This window comes from Motacilla alba, chromosome 4 (genome assembly GCF_015832195.1).
Source record: "Motacilla alba alba isolate MOTALB_02 chromosome 4, Motacilla_alba_V1.0_pri, whole genome shotgun sequence".
Classification (NCBI taxonomy): domain Eukaryota; kingdom Metazoa; phylum Chordata; class Aves; order Passeriformes; family Motacillidae; genus Motacilla; species Motacilla alba.
This window is the reverse complement of record NC_052019.1, coordinates 47,266,806-47,290,450: the sequence shown is the minus strand read 5'-3', so window position 1 is coordinate 47,290,450 and position 23,645 is coordinate 47,266,806. Positions and strand designations below refer to the sequence as shown.

The 23,645-nt window shown below is 37.3% G+C and overlaps 1 protein-coding gene across 3 annotated transcripts in view; it reads right to left on the bottom strand.

The window, feature by feature from the left end:
• The window catches only part of TBCK (TBC1 domain containing kinase), an 87,412-nt gene extending 63,804 nt beyond the window's left edge, over nucleotides 1-23,608 (bottom strand). The window contains exons 1-5 of one of the 3 annotated variants that reach the window (XM_038135066.1): nucleotides 23,579-23,608; nucleotides 19,696-19,930; nucleotides 17,689-17,761; nucleotides 1,955-2,069; nucleotides 387-460 (exon numbers count right to left, since the gene is read on the bottom strand). In XM_038135066.1, coding sequence (XP_037990994.1) covers nucleotides 387-460; nucleotides 1,955-2,069; nucleotides 17,689-17,761; nucleotides 19,696-19,888 — 455 coding nt within the window. In that variant the 5' untranslated portion in view covers nucleotides 19,889-19,930; nucleotides 23,579-23,608. The other 2 variants (XM_038135067.1, XM_038135068.1) reach the window with 2 other exon arrangements.
• Between the last annotated feature and the right edge of the window lie 37 nt (nucleotides 23,609-23,645).

Genomic DNA, 23,645 nt, shown 5'->3' with positions numbered 1-23,645 from the left:
AAAGCAGTGGTTTGCAATACAGTATGATCACTTGAAAATAAATCAGAAAATTATGAAGAGATAGAAACCTTACATTGGCGTGCAACACTAAAGCACTGATTGTGCATTTTCCTAAATTTGAAATTAGAAATCTAAGTCATAGGGAAGTATTAGTATCTGAAGGCAAATCTATGGAATAAAGACTGACTGAATAAAGGGAATCTCAGAGTTAGGCTAACATACTGGCATGGTAGCCATTCTCTATTTTTCATTCATCTCACCTAGCCAGATGACAACCTCTTTAGTGACACTATCAGAAGCTTCTGTATAAGGGGAGCTCTAAACATGATTTATTTCCTGAAAAGTTCAGTCTCTGATATATTTGTATTGTGTAGCTACATCCTTACCCTATAGGAAAATCAACATCAACACCTTGAGCAGTCATATGGTAGAGTCCAAATTTAGCCAACTTCACATGTCCCTGCAAAGGGAAAAATAAATTATCAAGAGCAGCAGAATCCAACACTGAAATAATCTGTGTTTAACTTAAAAAAGCTATAAACAAAATTAAAAAATAATTTCAAACTGTATTAGCTGTCAGAGGACAGAAACCTACAAAAAACACCTTCTTACATTTCTGCCTCATCTCTTACGCAGAAGTGCACTGCAAGTTAAAGAGCTGTTTATTTCTAATGTTTTTACTTCTCAAGAGCATTAAGTAAATCACTTTGTTTGGAACACATCAGAACTTTTTAAGTTACAGTAGTATTTTCAGTAAATTAAAAAGGCTTCAATACTCCAGTGAACATTTTTTCTGCTTGAAAACTGTTCAAAATACTGTTTAACTCCTAGAACTCTCTAAACATGACCAATATTCCCACAAGTCTTCCATTTACCCAGCCTTGCTTCTGCAGATGTCCCATCAATTCATTATCATCTTGCTCTCCTTAACAGTATCAACACGTATTTTAAACAAAGAGTTTTTCCAGGTACTTTTTATTATTTGTGAAGACAGAAGGCTAACACCAAAACAACAAAAAATTAGGCATAGAAGTTAAACAGAGGCCTTATTTCTGCTGAATAATGAATCACACTCAGCCAGCCTCCAGATGGTGCAACAGAGAAGGCTTCCTCAGAAAGCTTTCAAAGGGCAGCGGAGAGCTTAGAAGTTTATTGTCTCACAGCCTTCTTCTGTTCTTTTATTGAATTTAGGAGTATCTTAGAGTACTTTTGCATTTTAGAACATTATGATGATTTTAATTTGTTTACAAGCACATAAAAATATATCTATTCCTTATTTTTGATGTTCCTGATTTTTGTCCTCTCCTTTCTTTGCCTTCCAAGGGGAGGATCCAGTTATGCTACCAAAACTGAGTAAAAAAGGATTGATAGAGGAGTTATGCAGATAGGTCAAACTCTTTAGCTATTGATTCTGATGAAGAAACTGCTCTGAGGACACCATTAGCTATTAATGTCTCTCAACTTTTACGACCAGAAATTGTATTCCTCTCAGCCGACTCAATAGTCTGAGGACAGAATTGACAGATACTTAAATCTGAATAATTTAACATGAACAAAAAAATATCTTGGTATCTTCAAAGGCAAGCATCATATCATCATGGAACACAAGAAATATTAGTGACAGCTAATTAGCCATAGGAAGTATTCTTCTATTCAAATAGCTCGGAAGGCCTTGTAAGTAATTAATGATGACAAATAGACTTAGATTACTGCTCTGAGAAGGGAGAAAAAGTGTGGTTTGGGATAGAATAGAAAAATAAGTTCGGCAATACATTTGAAACTTAGGAGATGAGAGGAAATTGTAATTAAAAACCAACAACAAAACAAACAACTTTCCACATCTGCAATTTTTTTTCCCCAATGAAAGGACTGTGACTGTCCAATGTCCATCTGTGACACAGCACAGCACCTGTTCACAGCAAACAAACCCACAGATGTATTCCTGTAGCTTTACCTTTCGATCCAAAAGAATATTGCAAGGGGAGAGTGCTCGGTGGACCATTCCATGCTTATTCATATACTGCAAACCTTGCAAAACCTCATATGCTATGCATAAGATCCTTGAAGAACTGAAAAAAAACCAAACAAACCAACAACATGTTACAGTGAATGTTTCCCTTTTTAATCTGTAAAAATGTAATGCTCCACAGCTATTCCAAACAAAAGTGAGACATTTACAATTCCAGAACAGTTTAAGGCATCAGCATTGAATATGCTGGGGTATGTTCAGTGCCATACACACATCTACTCAAAATCCCACAGCTAGATTTCTTCACCCTGAACTGCTCCTTAGGAAGTGTAGAAAATGCTGACAAAGTATAAAATACTCCCTTCGGTAGAAACACACCAAATTAGGAAATAAAAAATCTCAACCCTCCCTTATTTTTATTTGCTCTTCTTAAGTCTCCTACTGATATTCATTTAAAAAATTCACCTGAACAAAAGGTTTTTAAAACTCAGATAGTAACTAGAGCTTATTCAGATAGCAGAGAGGCCTGACAAGATCATATCTATAGTCTTCAGTCATCTCAAAAGCTAAAATACAAAAAAAAAAAGCCGAAATCTGCATTTTCAGTGCATTTTGTTTTATGACCTTGGAAGTATGAACCTTACCATCTTTGCAGAGAAACAACAAAACTTAGCATGCAAAACATTTTGACATAACTATGTATTTTGATTAAAGTTACCATTTCCTCTATAGACTGACAGCCTTAAAAAGGAGCATCTGTGAATAACTGATCAGGAATTTGTACAGATCACCATGACAGGCTTCCAAAATGCACTCTAAATAAGAGCAAAAGGCACAGATCCCATGTCACCTAAAGAGATTCCATTTAACTTTGTATTCTTCTCATTCTGTCCCCTCCACCTCAGCCATTTCAGCTCTTTTTGGTAACTTTCCCTCTGCAGGCAATACTTTACACAACATCCAAAAATAAAAGCACATCTACTTATAAAGACCTAACGGACATGCCAACTATCTGACTAAACACCAAAATTAATTTATTTATTCAACTTCATCAGCTGCTATTCATATCTGATGGAATGGCAAAAATTTGTTTTACAAGAGTAAATAGCTAGATTTTGACAAAAGCCACACTTAAAACAAATTCTGGAACCCATGCAACACAGAAATACTGAAAAAAGCCATGACTAAGTTACCCAGCATGGAGCTATTCTCTAGATCCTCCCCTTTTTCCTCGAGCTCTGTATTAATTCACAAGAGTTGTGAATATATACTTTTAAGATAAGTTTTAAGCACAAATGGTATCTATTCTAACACATGTCCATACTGCTATATCTTAGATCATAGTATTTGAAAGTGATTCTCAAGGTCTTAGCAATTTGATCAAAACCTCATGGCTAATAACCACAAAACCAAAACAAAACCCCACAACCATCTAGCTCCTCCCTCCCCAGCATCTCCCACCCACAAGTTAAATACACCATAGCATCAGGCCCTATTAGCTGTGTACCTCTCCTCTCAGTCACTCTTGGGCAGAAATATGAATGCGGTAAAAAAAATTACTTTACAAATCTTCAGCTTTCACATATATTTTTTTTGCCTTCAATGCAAATACTAGCGATAATGGTGGCAAACAGAATCCCCTTTTTCATTTTCTGCTCAGTTTTGCAAAACATGACATGAAAAATAAATGATGGAGTATTCATGTTTCCAGTAAGGAAACAATTGCATGTGAATAATTAGTACAGCATGAGGTATTCTAGCCTAAACATTGTTTCTCTGTGTTAAAAAGGAAAAGTAAATGTGGAATATTAAAACACCTGAAGTAACTACGAATAAAAGTGAGATTTGGTGGCCGTTTGCTGGAGGCAGGCAGTGTGCTCTGCTGGCACCAGGGGGCCTCAGCCACCCATTCATTCTCCATGTTCTCTTGCAATTCATTAAAGAAACACTCCAGAACTCGGGCAAATACGTGAAAATCCTGCTTTGGGATTCTTTGCTCTTTAAGATAAACCCTTCCCATCATTACAACGATCAGGAACACATGAGTGGTAACTGTTTTCCAGTGTGCATTCAGTGCTCAGTGTCTTAGACTCTTGATGCCATCCTGCTGGGCAGAAGCGTTGAGCCAAGTACCTCCCACTGGTCCTTCAGCACAGAGGGAACTCTGTATAGCAAGCTCTGCATTGTGCTGCTGCACCTTGTGCAGCTCTTAATTTATCAGGGAAAATGCACTGCGTGGTTACAACCCATGAGATTTGCATTTAATTCCAAAGGGCCTGACAACTACACTTACTGCTGTTATCAAGCCCAAGAGATTTGTCTCCTTTAAATTCCCCAAGGCCAAGTTCAGCAGATGTTCCCAGCCTCACTGGAGATCACTACCAAGGCTGTCCCCTTGCCTCAGTGGGTCTCAGCTCTGTCCCAGTTTCTACAGCCACTGTCAACACTGCAAGCATTGCATCAGCCTTCGGCAAATGCAGAAGGTACATTCAAAAAGCTGCTTCCAGGCTGCAGTGTAACTTGACTTTTTAAAAGCCTTTGTAAACAGAAAAATAAAACATTGTTCTAAATGAGGAGGACACTTATAAAAATCCAGTGTTGGTGGGAAGCTCTGAGCAGATTCAGAAACTTCTTTTGCCAATTAGCAGGCAATCTGTTTTTCAATAGACTAGTTAGTGTTGCACCACAATACATGTAGTCCTGTTTAACTACTGAGCCTCTTGAACTGCAGAGGTATCAGCATCCTCCTTTAGCAGGAGGTGGAGAAAAAAAAAACAAACAGCAAAAGTGCTAGAAACAACACAGGAGATGAAGTGGCCAAATTAAGTGTGGCAGGCTTGACACCAATCACACCATGGACCTAAGGAGGGCCATAATGGCAGCTGTGTGGCATGAAGCAGCCTCTTCATCTCAGCCGCTGATGATCATGGTTGTGACTTCATATTACAGTGAAACAAATCCCTCCCCTGCTTTAAGGCAATACTCTCAGATTCAGCAAGTAAAAGCAAAAGTGTGAGATGCACTGGAGTTTCCTAGCTCTTCCAAAAAGACTTGTTTTAAAGTTATTTTCCACTCCACCAGAAAGAAAAGAAACAGAAGTATCTTTGCAAAAGGAAAACATGTTCAAGAAACTGTCTGCATTTTAATCCTCAGTCTGGATACCTAAAAATCTATTCAAGCTGTAGCCTAGTCATCCAGGCCTCTGAACAGGGGTTCTCTTCAATGGAAAGGATTACACACAGGTATAAAATCAAACGGGCTAAATTTAATGGTTATCCTGGTTTGGGGAAGAACCAGCCATGAAAAGAGGTCATTTTGTGTTCCTTCATACTAGAAATTATGAATTAAAAGACTGCAAGGATTAAAACCAATACCAGATTTGGGCCATATAACTTGAATACATAGAAAAGGAAGCCCTAAGGAGAACTGTATTCCCCCCTCAGATCCATCCTGTAAGTAGGACAAGGAAAAAAAAGATCTCTACAAGTTGATATGAGCAAGTTCAGCCCACAGTACACAGCCCAGCATGGTTAAGAGAGGCATGTGCATGGCATTTGTGGGTGGAGAGAAAAGGGAAGTTGACTTAAAAACCCACAAAAAGGAGGATTGTTTTATTACCTCCAGAACTTGTCAGACCAAAAGCTATACCAGACAAATGACTAATTTCCACACAGTAATAGTACACAGGTGGCTGCATTGTGCCTTCACAAAAAGCATTAACTTTTCCACTTAGAAGCCAGCCTGATCTCCAGTCTGTTGAATTCTTACTGTTAAGGACACAAAAAGATTTTCTGGAAGTTTATTCAGGAATAATGAACCTAACCTGTCAGGAAACAGATGGTTTAGCAGAGTTTCAATCTCTTGTGGTTCTGCAAACCCACTGATGAAATCATCTGATTGCTTAGGAGACTGTTGTCACTTTTTGGATTCAGACAGGTTGGGTGGGGAAGAAAAGCTTCTTAGTACACCCACCACACTCCCTGATCCGAATGAGAATAGCTTCTGGGCCAGGGTGAAAGGGAAAGAACTAGAAGAAGTTGGCATACCCAGAGTCTTACCTTTTTCAAAAGAATCAGATTTTAGCAGAGAAAGTGAGAAAGATGGATTATCAGGAACCAAGTGAAGACAATAAGCCCTGAAAACAATTAGGGGATTGGAGAGCTAAGAGTGAGCATACTCACCCAGTAGTGACTGAGCAGTACCTGGGAATAAACAGCTGAGGAGAACTGCCCAAGCCATAGGTCAACATAAACACAAGATCAAGCAAAAGAAGTGCTTTATTTAGAAATCCTTTATGACAAAAATGTGGTATGCTGAATTCCTGCTAAAGTAACCCAAACAATATTACCTATATATTATTCAGTTTAAGTGGCTATTTTTCAACTTATGGTTTGTGATTATTGGGAATGGTAATGCAGCTGCTTGTAGAATGGGGAAATGGACTCCAAGATAGGCTGCTCTAGGAACAAACAATTTATTGCAACTAATTATTTCCATTTTAGACAAAATTACTGGTCTTCCAAATCCTAAAAATAGTCATATTAGCTCAGACCAAAAATTATTTCAGGCCACTATATTGTCTCCAAAAAAAAAAAAAAAAAAGTCAGACAGATGCCTAAGAGAAAGGGAATATAGAGCAAGCACACATGAAATTTTCTTTAATATTTTCCTGGCTTCCAACTTCCCCTAATCCAAGATTTCTTGTAGGTGAAACAAAAACTTGCCTCCTTAGCATCATGTCTGGTAATATCATCTACTAGATCCTGTGGCATTCCACAGCCATCAAGAATTCTGTTGGTAAAATCTCCTTGCTGTTTTATCATTGCTTGACTCTGGAGCAGGAAAAGCAATTGTGGAAAAATGCGTTTGACAGCCAGCAGCATGGTAGTTGCTACATACACCACAGACTGCTGAAGGGAAAATAAAAACTACTTCATGCATGACATACTGAATACTGAAGAACAAGAGGACTACAGATCACACAGTTGGAAATCAGAGATGGGTGGGGTCAGGAGGCTTGGCTTATTAAACTGTCTGATCAAAAAAATTCCAACGTGAGAAAAGAAACAACAAAGTGATGAATTTTCAGCATTCATGTCAATATCATGGAAGTTACAGGTTCTCACAAGTTTCTTTCCCTCCAGTTTAAAGGAAAATCAATGCCAATCTGCACAGAAATTCACTCCATTATCTTTAAGAGAAGTGCATTCATGGCATTAAATGGAAATACATCTTCTCCATATTTTTTCAGTGCTACAGTAAAATAGTTTAATATGAAAAGAGTAATTGGGTATCTCAAAAGATATTCCTGTCTTCTTACTTTGTCCTGTCCTACTTTCTAGACTACATCATCTCCCCTTTTGATGCAGAGGCAGCTATTACAGTGTAGGTAATCAGTACATAGTGATTGTGCTGATTTTGCAATAATTAATTTTTAGTGAAGAATGTGGGCATCAATCCCACTATCTCTCATAGGTATACTGGCATCTGGCCAGTGTCAACCCATCACATTTATGTACCTGTACAGCAGGACAGGAGCAAAAACAGCAGGCTGGAGCAAAATGAAGGAAGGAGCAAAATCATGAGGAAAGGAGAAGTATTTCTGGCTGTTACAAATGTATTTGTGGTATTTTTAACTGGTTATGGACAGCTGTAAATTTAATTTCCTTCTATGCTTGTGTATCAGTCAACACAGAGCTCCCAATCCAGTTTTTAGAAGGAAGAAAGCTGTGCCTGGAAAGTACATTCAGTACTTTATGGACTATTTTGAAGAAGAATGTTTCATCAAGTGAAGTGATCAGAGGCCTTACCAGAATCTGGAAACAAAACAGGACTGATATCAGAAAGCAAACCTCCTCATCATCTACTGAACTACACAGAGTTCTGTAATTTTGTATGTACAAGGGATGTGTATGTGGATTAGTACTAAGTCATGTTTATTCAGTGCAGTGGCGATTTAAAGAAAGAGAAAATCAGTAACAAAAACTGGAACCAAAATAATTTTGACTTCTCTTAGGAAGGCAGAGCAAGACCAGAGTAAGAGTATGCTGATGATACCATGTTTCTGAGTCTCTTTCCTCAGACTTACAGTTCACAGGTACATACACTGCAATGCATGCTTAAGTAAGTCCTTTATTTAATCTGTGCACCTTGTTCTAACATTGTCATATTCCTGTAAAAAGTAAACTCTAAAGGAAGAGAACCTCACAAGCAGGAGTCTTAAGAAGCTTGTAGCACTGATACACAGGAGTGAAAACATGGGTTCCTCTCCCAAAGCAGAGTGTCAGACAGGATCTGCCCTGAGGAAGCACACCCGAGCAACACAAACCAGCAACATCATCAATCACTAGCCCTGAACTTGTGAAACTAATAGACATTTGGAATCCAGGAAGGAGATTCATCACAAAAAATTGCGTCTGTTCAAAGTGAAAGGGAACCAGGTTGTGAACAGATGTAATGTTTCTGAACTCATAAAAGTGACAATATTCCAATACAAGCAAAACTATAAAACAAAGAAAATGACATTTGCAGTTAGTTCCATTACTGCCAACAATGTGGATAGACTGGTTAGAAGTGGTGTGGCCAAATGGTTCAGCAAAGGATAAAGTTTGGGTATAATCCCAGCTGAGACAATCACTACGTTGACCTCAAGAAAGCCATCTGACCTCCTTATTCCTCAATCAACCAGCTGGAAAACTGGATAAAAAGCAGAACTGGGTTGAAAACCAGATGTGCAGATAAATTGGGTCTTCCTGGGTAAATAAATTACAAAATACCCTATACAGAACATAAAGAGTTTGATGCAGGTGGGAATGGTTTATTTAGCACTTTATTATGTGTTTGATTAAAAAATGGCACTGGGGACCAAGATTATAAACACTGCCAATTTACTTGGAAATGCATTCACATTACCAGAATGAAATGAACTGGAAAGGAATGCAACAAACAGAGAATAACACACACACACACACACACACACACAAAAAAAGAATTTTATAGACCGAGTCCTCAGAAGTCTCTAACTCATTTACAAGGTTATTTCACACAGGATATCTTCAACAAGTTCATCGCTCACCTGAGAAAACTCAGAAAGCCCTTTCATTCCTTTTTTAAAGTTCTAAGCTGCAAGCATGATTTTAAAAGCAACACAGACAATGTTACACTTTTATGAAGGTCTCAACTTGTAATGTATGATAAAAGTAATGAAACAATAGATGAAGGCAGAGATAAAGAACAACTTTATATATAGAGCAGATTGAACACAACACTTTTTATCAGACCAGTGATTTTTCATTTCATTATCACTTTGAATGGTTTAAGTCATAAACCAAAAATTTTCAAACATTGCACCTTAATTACTTTTGGACATTCAGTATTCATCCCCCCCCAAAAAAAAAGGGAGAGCAAATGAAAAAAGCAGTTTTGAAAAGTAAGTACACCTTATAAAGTTGTACTTTAATGAAACTTCTAGTGCCACCTGTTTTATGCACAGAATAGGAAAGACAAACCACATTCCTAGTTTTTGATCTTGCCCCTGATGAACTTTGAAAAAGCTTTTTTTTGCATCTTAGCCTCAGCTGGCTCATATGTAAAGCATGTAATAGTGATACATTACATTGGACCAAAAAGTGCAATGAAATAAATTATTTCAATCACTAGATACAAAAATTAGGTGAAGTAGCTCTGAGTTAAGACCCAATCAGAGACTCAGCATTCTTATCACTGACTAAGCACTCTGAGTAACACAATAGAACTAGATGCACAGGTGGCAATAAAAGAAAAAGACCTAATGGGGGAAACACAAGACAATGACCTCAAAAAATACATTAAAAAGTAGCTTCAATAGCATTATATACATGTACCAAGTGTCACAAGGCCAAAATTTCATTGAAGGAACCAACACATCTCACATTCTCCTCTCCTTCTCCAAAAGGAGTGATCTCATAAAAAGTAGTAGAATTAAGATCAATTGAAGTCAGATCTCCAAAAAGCTTTTGCTTTCTTTTGGACTCCTCTGAACAAACATATGCACCTTTAAAAAGCCATACATTGTGATTGATACTCCATCAATTCTCCCTGCTGCAACTGAGGGCAAGGTATTGATCTGACATTTTAAGATCATAGGAGTTCTTTCTCCCATTTGAGGTTATAATATACAACTGCCTGTTTTACTTTATTTTTAAGAAAGACCTTTATCTATGGCATGAGAATAGAGTTTTACTTAACATCAGCCATACTGACTTTCTCTTCCACACTGCAAAAGAAGTGACGGGTCCCTAACCTCATCATACAAGGAGATAGATTCCCCCATTCTTACTGTGGTGCCCTAGGTGGATCAGAAAAACCTGACCAATGAAAAATTTTAAAAGAAAAGCTGAAAATGAAGGGTAATTATTGATGCAGTTAACATTGTTGCAGCTGTGTGGCAGTATAAACTGAACTGACAGCTCTAGAAATCATGACTAGCTATCAATAAACAGTGCTCTCCTTGCAGTCAGACAGGATTGGTTTTCTAAAAATTAATTTCTGTTGGCATCTCTATGAGAGGATTAAGCATTATTAACAAGCCACTTTCCTAATTAAAGCCCCTTCTCCCCATTCAAAAAAAATTTCAACAGAACTTTTAAAGCTATGAGCAAGTCTTGCAACACTGTACAGGTTTCCTGAAGCCAGGCACTCTATGTAAATTACATGTTGCAACAGTGTTACTTTAACAAATAACTTGGCCATAACATATTAAAAAAAAAAATCTAAATATCTAAGGTCAAAATATTTTAGTGTTATGTTTTAGTGTTTAGCTCAAAAAATCTGGACTCCTGTATCAATGGTATAGACATTGCTAAAAAGTGAAACAGAACGGCAAGTTTCAAGAAGAGCAGCCTACAAATTCAAGTGATCAAAGGGACTTTACAACTAGGCCAATAAGCAGTGGTGCTGCTAGGAATTTCACAGCTAACAACTGATCTTGCAAAAGCTGCTAGGAAGTACATCACTTTGATCTATAAACCAGTACACATCATCACAAGAGGCAGGAAACACCTATCTGGAGAGGTAACCATAAACTTACGTGTAGACAAAGCAGATGCCTGTGCCTATAAATTAGGAATTTATCAGTCACCATACAATTAATACTAAATTTTCTTCAAAGGGACAAGAGAAATGTGATCACCAAAGGGGGAAAGAGAGAGGGCTGCAGTTGCATGTAGGAGAAAACCAGTCATCAAAATTTGCAAGACTAAAGCGCAAGAGAAGCAGAACCAATTGTAAATATGCAGGACATACTCCCAAGTACACAGGAAGGATGACTGGCAAAACATTAAATAAGCACTACCGGAAGTACAGGAAATCACACTTTGCAGGGGCTGGACAGTGCTGATTATATAAAAATATCAGGCATTAGATAATAGTAGAAGAAAGATCAGTTCATGCTTTGCTTGAAGGGTTCTCGAGCTTTACCACCTGGACTTTTAAGAACCAACAAGGGCCACAGCTGCCACTGTGGACTGCACAGCAACAGTCCTGTGGTACTGGATACTCACAGCTAATTTACAGTATCAGTTCTGTGTACAGAGTGATGAGATATGCACGATACAATGATACAGATATGCACGGGCCAACCTTTAGTAAGACGCATACTGCTAATGAATGAATGAAACCTTTAAACTAGCCTGATCTGCCAGCCTTCATAACACCCCCATGACAACAGTGCCAATGCCCTGGTACCTATTTAGTTACACACCCAAGAAGAGAATAACCATATGCACAGAAGAAACAAATCTCAAACCACAATGACGTTAGAGATGTTTGCAAGCATATCAACGCATCTAACTAAACCAGCTGTCTGATCCCTAATCAGTGACAAATGCTTCCTTGAAAACATTACTCAGTAGTCCAAAAGCAAGAACTTGCATTTAAGAAAATGAAGTCCCTTTCTAGAAAGATGCACTATAAAGCAAATCTAACAAGTGCTCACTCTCCGTTTTTTTTTCTTTCTAGAAGCAGGATGAAGTGTCAAACAGTGCATTTTGTTAGAATAACCATATATTAACCACATCTTGTTCTCACAGTCTACAGCAATTTTTATGCTAAACACAACTATCATAAATCAACATTTGGATTAATAATGTGCTTTAAATCCCCTAAGATTTTCACAGTACAACTTTTGACATTTGGGTTTTCAGCCATTAGCTCATTAGTACTAATTTGCTCATTAATGCAGAATGGAATTTTAACATGACCCTTACACAATTCCTTGCAGAAATATCTTTGCAGGATGAAGCCACCCTCCAACTGAGGAAAGTATTTTTTGCTTGAAACTCAACATTCTCTTTCACTAGAAACTGTAGACACAAAACTCCCCAGTACTTTTGTTCTCAATTAACTAAGCATAACTCATCTTCTGTTTAAGATCTTTAATACTGCTTTTAGCACGGAAATCTGTATGAAGTGTCTACAAGGAACTACAGAAAAAGCACAGTTGAACAAAAGGTTGAAATAATCATACTTTTTTTCCCTGTCTACAGACTTTATATTGTCATGGTCTAAGCCCAGCTGGAAATTAAGCACCATGCAGCCACTCTCTCAACCTCCTCTCTTCGCCACACCTCAGTGGATTGGGAAGAAAAATCAAAGTAAAACTTGTAGGTTGAGATAAGATTAGTGGCATAATTGACAATAAAGTAAAATACAGTAATTATGGTAAATGATAATAACATTGGTAATGAAATGGGAAAAACCAGTGATGCACAGTGCAATTGCTCACCAGCCACTGACCGATGCCAGCCCCCATTCCCGGACCCAGGCTGGCCTCCCTTCCAGGTAATTTCCCCAGCTGATGCTGCCCATGATGTGGTGTGGAACATCCCAGTGGTCAGTTTGGGTCACCTCTCCCAGCCCTGCTCCCTCCCAGTTTCTTTTGTGTACCTCCTCACTGGCAAAGCATGAGCCAAGGAAAAACCCAACTTAGCAAAAACCCAAAACATCAGTGTTATCAACAGCACTCTCATTCCAAATCCAAAACATGTACAGGAACAGCTACTGAAAGGAAATTAACTCTGCCCTAGTTGAAACCAGAACAATTACACACAGCTATCACATCCACATTTTAATAGCAAGAGGCAGACACTATCAATCTCAAAGAGTAGGATTCTTCACTTTTCCCCCACCCTGGAAGACAAGATAAGAAACAAGCATGCACTCACTGTTATGTTTCACATATAAGGAGGAAACATATGTGTTCTGAAATGTCCTTGTGCTGCCATCAAACAGTACAGCCAAATATGCAAGCAAAGAATTTGGTTCCATACCTAAAAAGATCCCTCAAACATCTCGAGGAACAATGTTCACCTCTAATGCCTCATGCAAGCTGCACCCCTTTTCCATTCCAAACAATTGTTTTCTTGTGAGAGTAAAGGCAATCACAGGAGACAACCTATGCTAAAAGGAATGCTACAGGAAGATTTGCGGTCAGGCTAAAAATTACTGACAGAAATAAACCAGTGCTTCTATATGAAGAAAAGCATAATTGGACAATATGTAAACAATTCCAGACTAACAGATAACCTTTCATCATACCTATGCAAGTAAAGCATTATCAAGAAAGCAAAGAAAAAGTCTACAGACACTAAATGTCCAAACTACAGAACTTCACAAATGCTTAGGGGAAAAAAAACCCTTTAAGTTTGTTTATTAATGCTACTTCATTTTACTATTACATAATTTATCCTTGCCAAATTCAGCCTTATTGTGATATATGGATTTCTCATGTGAAATTCCAACACAGACTTGATTCAAAGCAGAATACACTCAGCCCATTAAAACTCTTTTCATATGCAGCTCTTCAAGTCAAGTCATGTAAAACCTTAGGCCTTTTGATGACTTGCACCTGTTTTACAAACATTTTTGAAGAATGCCTGGCTACTCAGAAATTGCTTTTCCTCCCCATCTAATAACTTCTGTACCACAGTCTCACTTCAAGTTTACCAAAAGCACACTAACAGCAACGATGGCATAAAGAATTCTAGTCCAATCAGCGAACAGACAACTGTTTAATGTAGCCAAATAAAATGTACTCATCCGAATCCATCAGATCATGTTTTCTCCAAACTAGTAAACAGCTGCAGACACAGTCTGCTTCCCATCAAATGTTCCATGTATAACAAACTATACCTTGTATCTGATGGTTCACTTGTAATTTTTCAATACCATGACTTTCAAAACATATGACAACTATACTTTATTGAAGAAAGGAATGGATTTAGACTGTCCAAGCCACAAATGGAAGACCAATCCAGAAACTACTGTAGGTGCCAAAAGTCTGCTGAATGTCAGTATTTTCTGGCATTTTTATTGTTATGAATACAAGTGCAGACCAACTTCTTCAAAGAAGAAACACACTTGAAGCATCACAGAAAAGGAAATGCTCACAACTCCTTTTATAACAGCACAGGAGCAGAGAAAATAACTCCTTTAACACTGTCTGGAAAAGGTATCTCAAAGGAGTAGTTGGAAATGTGTTTAAAAGATGGAGTACCTTAAAGATAAATGTACATTCTGATCTTTGGTAGCAACACTAATGACTAGCAACTCGGAAAAACTAAAATTTTGATTGCCACTTTATTGAGACTGTTAAAAGTATAAAACATCTACCCACCATAATTTTTTGTGACTTATTTTCAATTCATTCACAAGAAAAAAAATCCTTGTATGCACAGGAAGACAGAGGAAACCAGCTAGACTGAGACACATTTTCAAATCTCTGAACAGCAATAAACCATTGTGAGCTTAAATCAGGTATTTACTATTTTTGTGAGACTGTACATAAATTGTCAGCCTTTAAAACATTTACCTGACTGCTGAACATACCTCAGAGAGCTGATTTTGCACTAGTGTGACTGTTATAAACTGAAATTAGATGCATCCTTTCAGTGAGCACAACAAGAAAGAGGATCCTAAATTGAGAATAAGCAAACAGGAAACAATGACCTGGACTATAATCTCTGTCAGGGAAGACAGTGGGCAGCAGTCTGGTGAAAAATGGGATATCAATGCCTAAAATTCTTATCCTATACCAATGACTAAAATTCTAATCCCACCCTTATCATACCCTCTTATCCATGGTTGCAGCCTGAATTTCCTGCATCACACAACTCCAAAAGAGCTCCCCTGCTGTTACTGTGATGCCCAATGGAAGCACAGTAAAGAAAATTTGTATTAATGCCACTTTTAGAAGCATTAACTGCAGTTAATATGTCCACATGGCTATCCTCTGAAAAAAGAAAACCAAAACACTAGAGAGTTGTAACAAATTCCTTTTCAGTACCTGCTTACCTGTGGTAAGAATTGTGAAAAGCTGACACTCATTTCCTCCCTTTGAGAGTTCCTGAAATTTACCTGATAAGAGTTCTTATGGCAGAAGGTGCTTATTCCAGGATCCCAAACAGGCAACACTCAAAGAAATCTGGCCACAGATTTCTAGGAATTAGAAATTCCTAGAAAATAATCTGGCCACAAAATTACCAAACACTTACTTGCATTAATCTTGGAAAATGAAGTTGAGCATGTCAACTTTGAGGACAATGACAAACAATCTCTGCAATTCCTGAGGACTGCTGACCCAGTATTGTTACATAATGAATGAATGAATTATTGAATATGTTACAACTCCAATTTCTAGCAAATGTTTGATGGGATGCTCAGTAAAATTAATTTCTGCACTGTGACAGAACACAGCAGCAAACACTTGAAGTTCTAATTTCCAGTATTTGGCTGGCCCCTACATGCAGCTGATTTATTAGAATTAGAAAACCTGTGGTAAGTCTGAAGATAACTGAAGAAAGAACATAGCCACATTTTTAAAAAATATAATTAATATATTCAGGAATGTATGCTACCCTTGATGCATGACTTCAGACAAGATTAACTGCAAATAATTACCAAACAGCTGTATGGCCTGTTTTCCAAAATGTACAGAAAGATAGACTGTCCATAATGCAATGTCTTGAATTTCAGCACTGACATAATAGAAGATTTCCTGCTGACTTTACATCAGCTTGTAGTACAGGTGCAAAGGGCTTAGGTTACTGGCAAGCATAAGGAAAATTAATCTGGAAACCAGAGGAGCAGTTTCTCACATTCCATAAACAGTTTTAAAAATTAATTGCAATAGCACACGCATCAGCTATGCTATCACTGACCAATGTAATCAGAATTCATAAAAAAGCCAAATATTTCCTCCAAAGGTAATTGATACAGACAGATCACATAACCAATAAGTGGGAACTGGTCCTCCCAACTTATTTCTGGAAGTTTCTAGGTCTCCACAGGAATAAAAAATTCTGGTTTCATAAAAAAAAATAAAAGGAAAAGGAAAATGCCAGTCTTGCAAGAAACATCATTTGAAGAGAACACAATTTATCCTTTAGCTATTACTGCAAAAACTGTAATTCACAGTAGATAAAACATTAATGTCTCTAAAAACTGTATACATACATACAGGCTATATTGTAGCCCTTATCCTCAAGTGTTACAAATTCCAGAAGAAATCCCAACTGGCTCATTAAGAAAAAAAGATCTGAGAGTAGAACAATTTACTACAGCAAAAAGTCTGTCAAGGCAAGAGCAAAAAAATAAAGCCAGGCTTTGTGCAACTACTTTTAACAGAGCCACAGCCCAAAGAGCTGAGCTAACATCACAAACTAAGTAAACAACTTCTTTCAGCACACCAAACCTGAAGTTGCATACCTTACCAACCTATCTAAAAAGACCTAAAAAAATCCTTCTGGAGGCCACAAAAGACATGCTGGTATAAAAGGGCAAAATGGATGTGCATATAGAGCACATCTGCTATCTGAGGAAGTTTTGTCAGAGAATCTACGTGAGTATACTGCACCAGGCAATTCAAAGCAAATTAAAACAGCTACATGGAAGCTTTCTCCAAAACAGTCTAGAAGGAAGCAGGCAGTCTGGGCTGCTTCTCATCTGACACCAAGACACACATGCTCAAAGAAGAACAGTGTGAGAACTGAATTTAAAAGGAATGAAAGGAGCTCCTGATGCTTTAACTGTTCTGGAACTTTGCACAATAGGAACCTGACGCAAAACTTTGTGAAAAACTATAATATATCACATATGAAAAACCCTTTACACCTAATACCTCTTTATCTTAAGAAAAAATGGAAGCTCTATTTCCCTAACATTTCTCAAGCTACAGCCCTCTGCAACACACACTGTCATGCAAGTCCAAGTTCACAAAATGCTAACACAAACACAGGTCATATTATTTGATATCTTGTTCACTTTCTAGACGATAGAATTTTTTGTGTGTGTGTTTTTTATTTGTAGAAATCTATTAATTTATCTGTTCTAGTGAAAGCTGTATTTCATCACCTAGCAGACTTAACCTTCACATTAATTCTTAGAAAGTTCCATATCCTCTCATAGATCTGATTTTATTTTTAAAAGGAAACCCCAAAATTACAGTATTTTCTGAGTCACAAAGTATTTCTTTCAATTGTATGCAAGTTCCCCATAACAAAATTTCACAGAAATGAGTACTCCCACTTTGGGCGCATATTTTTCATCTGCTAAACAAAGTCTTTAGGTTAAACTTAAACAGAGTAAAATTTAGCTAAACCAGTAAAGTTAAAAGATGGTCCAGGATTTTGCCACAGATGATATGTGAAATAGATGAATAGATTTGAGTTAGCTTCACACCTCACCTGACAGGCTTTCTTTCTCGTAGCAGATCTTCCAGACTGTTCTCACAGTGTTCAGCTGCCACAACCAGTCTCTCTAATTTAAAAAAAAAAAAAAGAGAAAAGCATAAGAGGAATGGAATCCAAATGAAACTCTGAGAGTAGAGACTTCCTGTTCTACCTATTTGGCAGATGTTGAAGTATTTGTTGAAGTATTTTTGTTGAATTCTACCTATTTGACAGATGTTGAAGTATTTTATATTTGTTGAAGTATTTTTGTCAAAATACTTCAAATGACACATAATTAAATGTTATAAGATGTACAGCTTATGGATAACACCACTATTTTTTGTTTATGAGATACAGAAAATTATCTTCCCAGTTTCCTGCTGCAAAGCACTGTCAATCCAACCATCCACGCATCCAGTAATCCCCTAAGAAAAATTTTGAGATTGTCATCTACCAAGCTAGCATAGATTTTTTAGAAGTTTAATTTTACAAAAAAAAAATCCATTTGAATGTTCTTGGTTTTTATAATATTCCCTCTTTGAAAGCCTTTTGTGGGGGAATTTATACATCTAATTTAGTTTTGCATTGTTTTCCTAGTCTGCTCTCACGTTTCTCTGCAAGAGTAGAAACTGACATTTGCAAGCAGAACTCCACAAACATGAAATCATTAGGCATGGAACTGACACATGGGAAGTTCTGGCAGTATCAAAATGATAAAATTTGCTGCCGAATTTCCCATCTTATATCAAAATTCTTAGTTGCCATTCTAACCATTGTTAAAACAGAACACTCTCCTGACTTCATGGTTAGACATTTTATTTACTATCCTTCAAGTTACTTCAACTATAAGAATGACTTTTTTTCCTTCATTTTTATACACACACACATAAATCTTCATGTCATTTTCTCTTTGTAATCAAAAAGGCCATGTTTTACTATTTATTTTTACTTATTAAATGTTATGCTAGCTAATACTTCCTAACCTTTCATCCTAAATAATATTGTAAGAAAATCCCAAGTATTGTTTCAAGTAGTAATAGTAAATATAAATAAAAATAATTAAATTTTCTAGACCTCCTGCCTGTGTAAGTGAAAAATTGCATGTTTGAGGGCAAAGGAAAACACATAAAGAACTCCCTGACCCATAGAATACTTCAGTATCTGGAGTTGGCAATATCCAAATTTGGTAAAAAACCTGAAACATTCCATCATACTGCATTCTGAAAGGGAAAAAAATGACTTGCCCTACTTTATGAGAGCCTGTAGATAATCAAATACATACAATGCACTTTTGTATGAGAACAGTGTTGATTTAAAAGTTAAAGGTGGCAATGATTTAAATTGTCACAGGTGTTGCAGCCTTTTTGTGGAAATTAAGTGCTGTAGTCCTGCTGAGCTTGCAACAGACTATCTAGAGCAGAAAGAAACAACAGAAGTTTTATTTGAGCTAACAATAAGTGTGACAACAGGTACCGAAAAAACATTTTCAAACCTGTACTAGAATAAAGTAACCCCTAGTGGGAGAAATCTTAAAGAAATCAAAAGATAATAACACAGGAACTTTGCAGCCAGGACATAAGATGACAACACCAGCTGAAAATCAAGCACAAGAAGCCTAATCATCAGACGAAAATGTTCACAACATCAGAACATGGGTGTAGGAGTTCACCATCAAAAAACCATGTATTTCCATATTCCACACAAAGACATGGCAGAGCAATTACGTTCAGGAATTTCAGTGAGGTATAAAAATAGCGAAGTTCTTAGCTCTTATCTGTTAGTGTAACACAAGAAGACAGGACAGACAACTAATCTCTGCTTCGAGTCTACAAAGAAGCAAAAGAGCCAATACTACCAATCATAGCAAAGGTATTCAGGAATTTTGGGACTGAAAACTGGCCACTTGCTGGTGCTATGAAGGCAGTATTCTGCTTGGTCACCTTAAAATATACTGTCACCAAAAAAGCCCCAAACCCAAAATCGCAATCATACAAGAAACTTGCTTGCTAAACAGACACTCACCATGTTTACCTCTGGTAATGTCAACATACTGGCAAAGTCTGGGATGGGTGATTGTTTTCAGGATTTGAAATCTGCCCAGAATTTTTATGGAGTTGGGTGTTAGAGGGAGGCCATTACTTCCACAGACGTCATGTGGCAGAGCTGAGGCAAAGAAGGTGGAGGCACCCATCACAGTGTCCTTTAAAGGAAACATCTTTTTCACACAATCTTAAGTCCTTCAGAGCAATTTGTGTTCCTTCAATAGAGAACACAGAGTAAAAATTTATCATCAAAAGATACAGATTCAAGTTACTAGTTGTTTACAAAATAATGCAATTAAGATGTTTTTTTTCCCCCTCAGGAAGTCACACAGGAGAAACAGAAGACTTAGCAATTTGGTCTCAAAATTATTCTTTTCCTAAGGGAACAATTTTGTCCAAAGCACAAAATTCCCAGTAAAAAAAATACTAAATTTATCTGTGAATCCCACCGGACAGCAGTTCTATACAGGTTGCACAGAGATCCTTATATACTAAACATATTTACTAGGTCTATACAAACGGATATTATGAAAGATACCTTCTGTTTTAACCAACAGAGTCCAACTTAGGATACAAAGCAAACATAAAAGACTGACGTCATTTGTGGGTTTTTTCCCCAAAGAAGCACAAACATGAGATATGTACTTTTACATTCTAATAAATATCAAAATAAATCATATTGAATATGAATGTATAGTGTTAAGGAATCAAACTTAAAAAAGCAAGAAAAATCTGAAACAGATTTGACCATTGGAATATTTATATTAGTAATTGCATTACAAGTCTTATTTATAAAGATACAATACTTTCATATCTCATGAATATTTCATAATTTTTTGCAGATGATTTATTTTAGGATGTGAACAATGCGCATTACAGTTAGATTTTTCCACTGGAAAGACATCAATTGGACAGAGTGCAAGCACAAAGATTTACTGGCATGCAGCAGGTTCCAATTGAAAACCCGTAAGTCTGTATTTATAAGAAGAACCCCCATTCCTGTAAAAACATCTGCCAAATAAACTACTCCACATCAGAAAGAAAGTATATACTAAAAACTTAGAAAAAATAGTTTAGTTTATATATACAATTATAATCTTGCTTGGCACAATGATCCTCTAATGCTTCCTCTAAAATAGAAGAAAACCAAGTTATTATGATTAGAGTGGAGGGGAGGAGGAGTAAGATTATGCCTAACAGCAAGATGCATCATGTTTGAAGAAGGTGAATATGTAGTGTACAATATATTTAGTGAGGTAAAATGTCCTCATTTTTACTGGAGAAAAATACTGTCAGATAATACTTCTCTAATATATTGTACCTGCATTCAGCTGACACTTAGAAAGGAATTTTAATAAAAAGAATTGTTAAATCCCATCAATTCAGTAACCACTTAAAGTGATTAAACTTTTCTTGAATTCCAGATCACTTGGCTTACAAGGAGGAATCACAGCACCTGGAGTTTGTTCAAGTAGGCAACTGCACATGTATCACTCGCCCTCTTTGGTTGGAAACCAGATGGGCAAAAAGCAAGAGATAAGCATGAGATAAGCAAACAGCCCTTCCTGTTGCCCACCTAAAGGAATCAATAAAGAATTTCAACAGGTACGCAATAAAACACATTCTCTTACTACAGAGCTAATTCCAGGGAATCCATGAAAGCAATCAAAAAGGTTTTCTCTGATAGCAGCAGCCAGTTCTGTCAACTGCTACCCTCACAGTCAAACTCTGGTCCCTCCTTAATTCTCAACTTACATAAATTCCAGAGACTGAGTTGAAAAAAAAAAAAAAAAGAGTAACCCCAAACTCCCAAACTTAAACCTTCCACCACCTTTAGAAAGGGATACATGTTACAGCTTAAATGAAAGGGGGTTTTTAAACAAATTTTTTTTAGTCTCAACACTTCTCTAGTAACTTACTGACATTTCTAAATTCAAAAAGAATGGTTGTAGATATTTTAAAAGTTCAACTGAGAAAAGGTCTTCCCTAACTTTTTTTTTTAAATTGAGGGGGTTTGTTTGCTTGTTTTTTGTTTCTTTTTTCACTCCACATCAAAGTCTGGCAGAACTATAAACAGAGAAGAGTGCTACACACTGTCCTTACTTCAATGCACACAATTCTACACCTGAAACTCACTTTTACTGTATAGAAAAGACACATACTGCATTAATTTTATGATTTGAAGGAATTAATTATATCCTGCAGAACTTCTCCATCACTACGAAATAAAAACAGGAAGAGAAGAAGAAAGGTTTGTTATTTTAAACTGACACCAGAACCAGTTAACGCAAATTCAATTTTGGGGTTGAATTCTGGAAATTCAATTCTATTCTAGGATAATCCAAAACAGCAAGGATGGAAGAGGAAGTGAAGACTTGTCTTATTAGTGTCATCTAAAATTACTGAGTCACTGTTTCCAAAGCACCATTTATCCCATATATGAGAGACAGTCTGTCACATCTGTGAAACATGCCTGGCATAAAGATTAGAAATCCAGGAGTGGAGTTGTTGCATCCCACCTCTGAATGCCCTTCCCCAGCTCCCTACCTTCATCCAAATCCCCCTTAGAAACCTTTATAGTACACAAAAAACCTCACCAACATTCTCAGCAAAATCAGAAAAAAAAAAAAAACCTTTAGAAATTCCTGTTCAATATTCAGATTAGCACTATTCTGAAAATCTTGCAGTAGGTAGCGTTTTGATGTCCAAAAATGAGAAATAAAATACAAAGTGACAAAGTGGACCTCCATCTATCGAGCAATTTATTTGCTCCTCCGAATATCTACTGCTGTCAGAGAACAAATGTTTTTTCTTCAGGAGTCAGCCTTTTCTAGAACCATCACTTCCAACTTCTTCACTGCAGCAGTGCTGAGGTGATTGAGTTAAGGGACGCTAAGAACTTTGCCCTTAGGAAAAAACAAAGTCAAAATGTAACAAATCTGATTCTCAGAAGCAAATATTGCACATACAGAGAGACCAACCTGAATAAGTCCATCCAGTGAAAAACATCTATAAATTTCTAAAGCACCCACACGCAGAAATAATGGCAAGTAGCTCCATTAGGAACTTGAAATGCCTACTTACTTAAATGCCTCCAGAGCACTCCAAGTGTAACTATTCCTTACCTTATGAAGGCAGCTTTTCTGAATTAAAAGATAATTATACTGCTATTAATTTATTTTTAAAGCAATTGAGAGCAATTTCAGGAGAGCAGGTATCCTAAACATCCTATACTTAACATTTTTTCCATTAAATCATGGTATGTTAAACAAAGTGGGCCATTTCATAGGAAGAAATTCTTCCACAGAATAACTTTGCTCTTAAGTCTTAAAATATTCCTGCCACAATTACAGTAAATATTAATTTGATAAAATAAATGAAATGGAATACACAATTCTAACTAGTGTTGCTACTTTACAAAAAAACCCTGAAACTGAGTGATTTCACAAAGTTTATTAAAATGCAGAATAGGTACTGAAGAAAAGTTGAATTCTGCTTCATCAGAAGTCTTCTATCCTAACGAAGACTTAAAATCAGGTTTGTCACCGTTTGATTTATCCGACACACACGTCTGCTCAGGAACTAAACCCGGCACCAGAGAAATCGCTTTCACCCGGTTCTCTAAAGGACTCACAGAAATGCTGGGCACCCTGATTATCCCTGCGCTGCTGCAGACTCACCGGCCACAGACCCCCGGGGAGAGGGAGGGGATGGGCAAGGGGGTGGGAATGGGCAAGGACAGGGGGAAGGAGCAAGGGGATGGGGAAATAGGAGTGGGGATGAGGGTGGAGTTGGAGGGACGGGACGGGGACAGGCGGAGGAGCGGGAGAGAAGGAAGGCAAAGGCTCCCCAGCCTGCGGTACCTGCGCCAGCGCCGCCGCCCCCGCCCCGCCCGCCCCCAGTGATGTCACTGCTCCCCGCCAGCGCTCG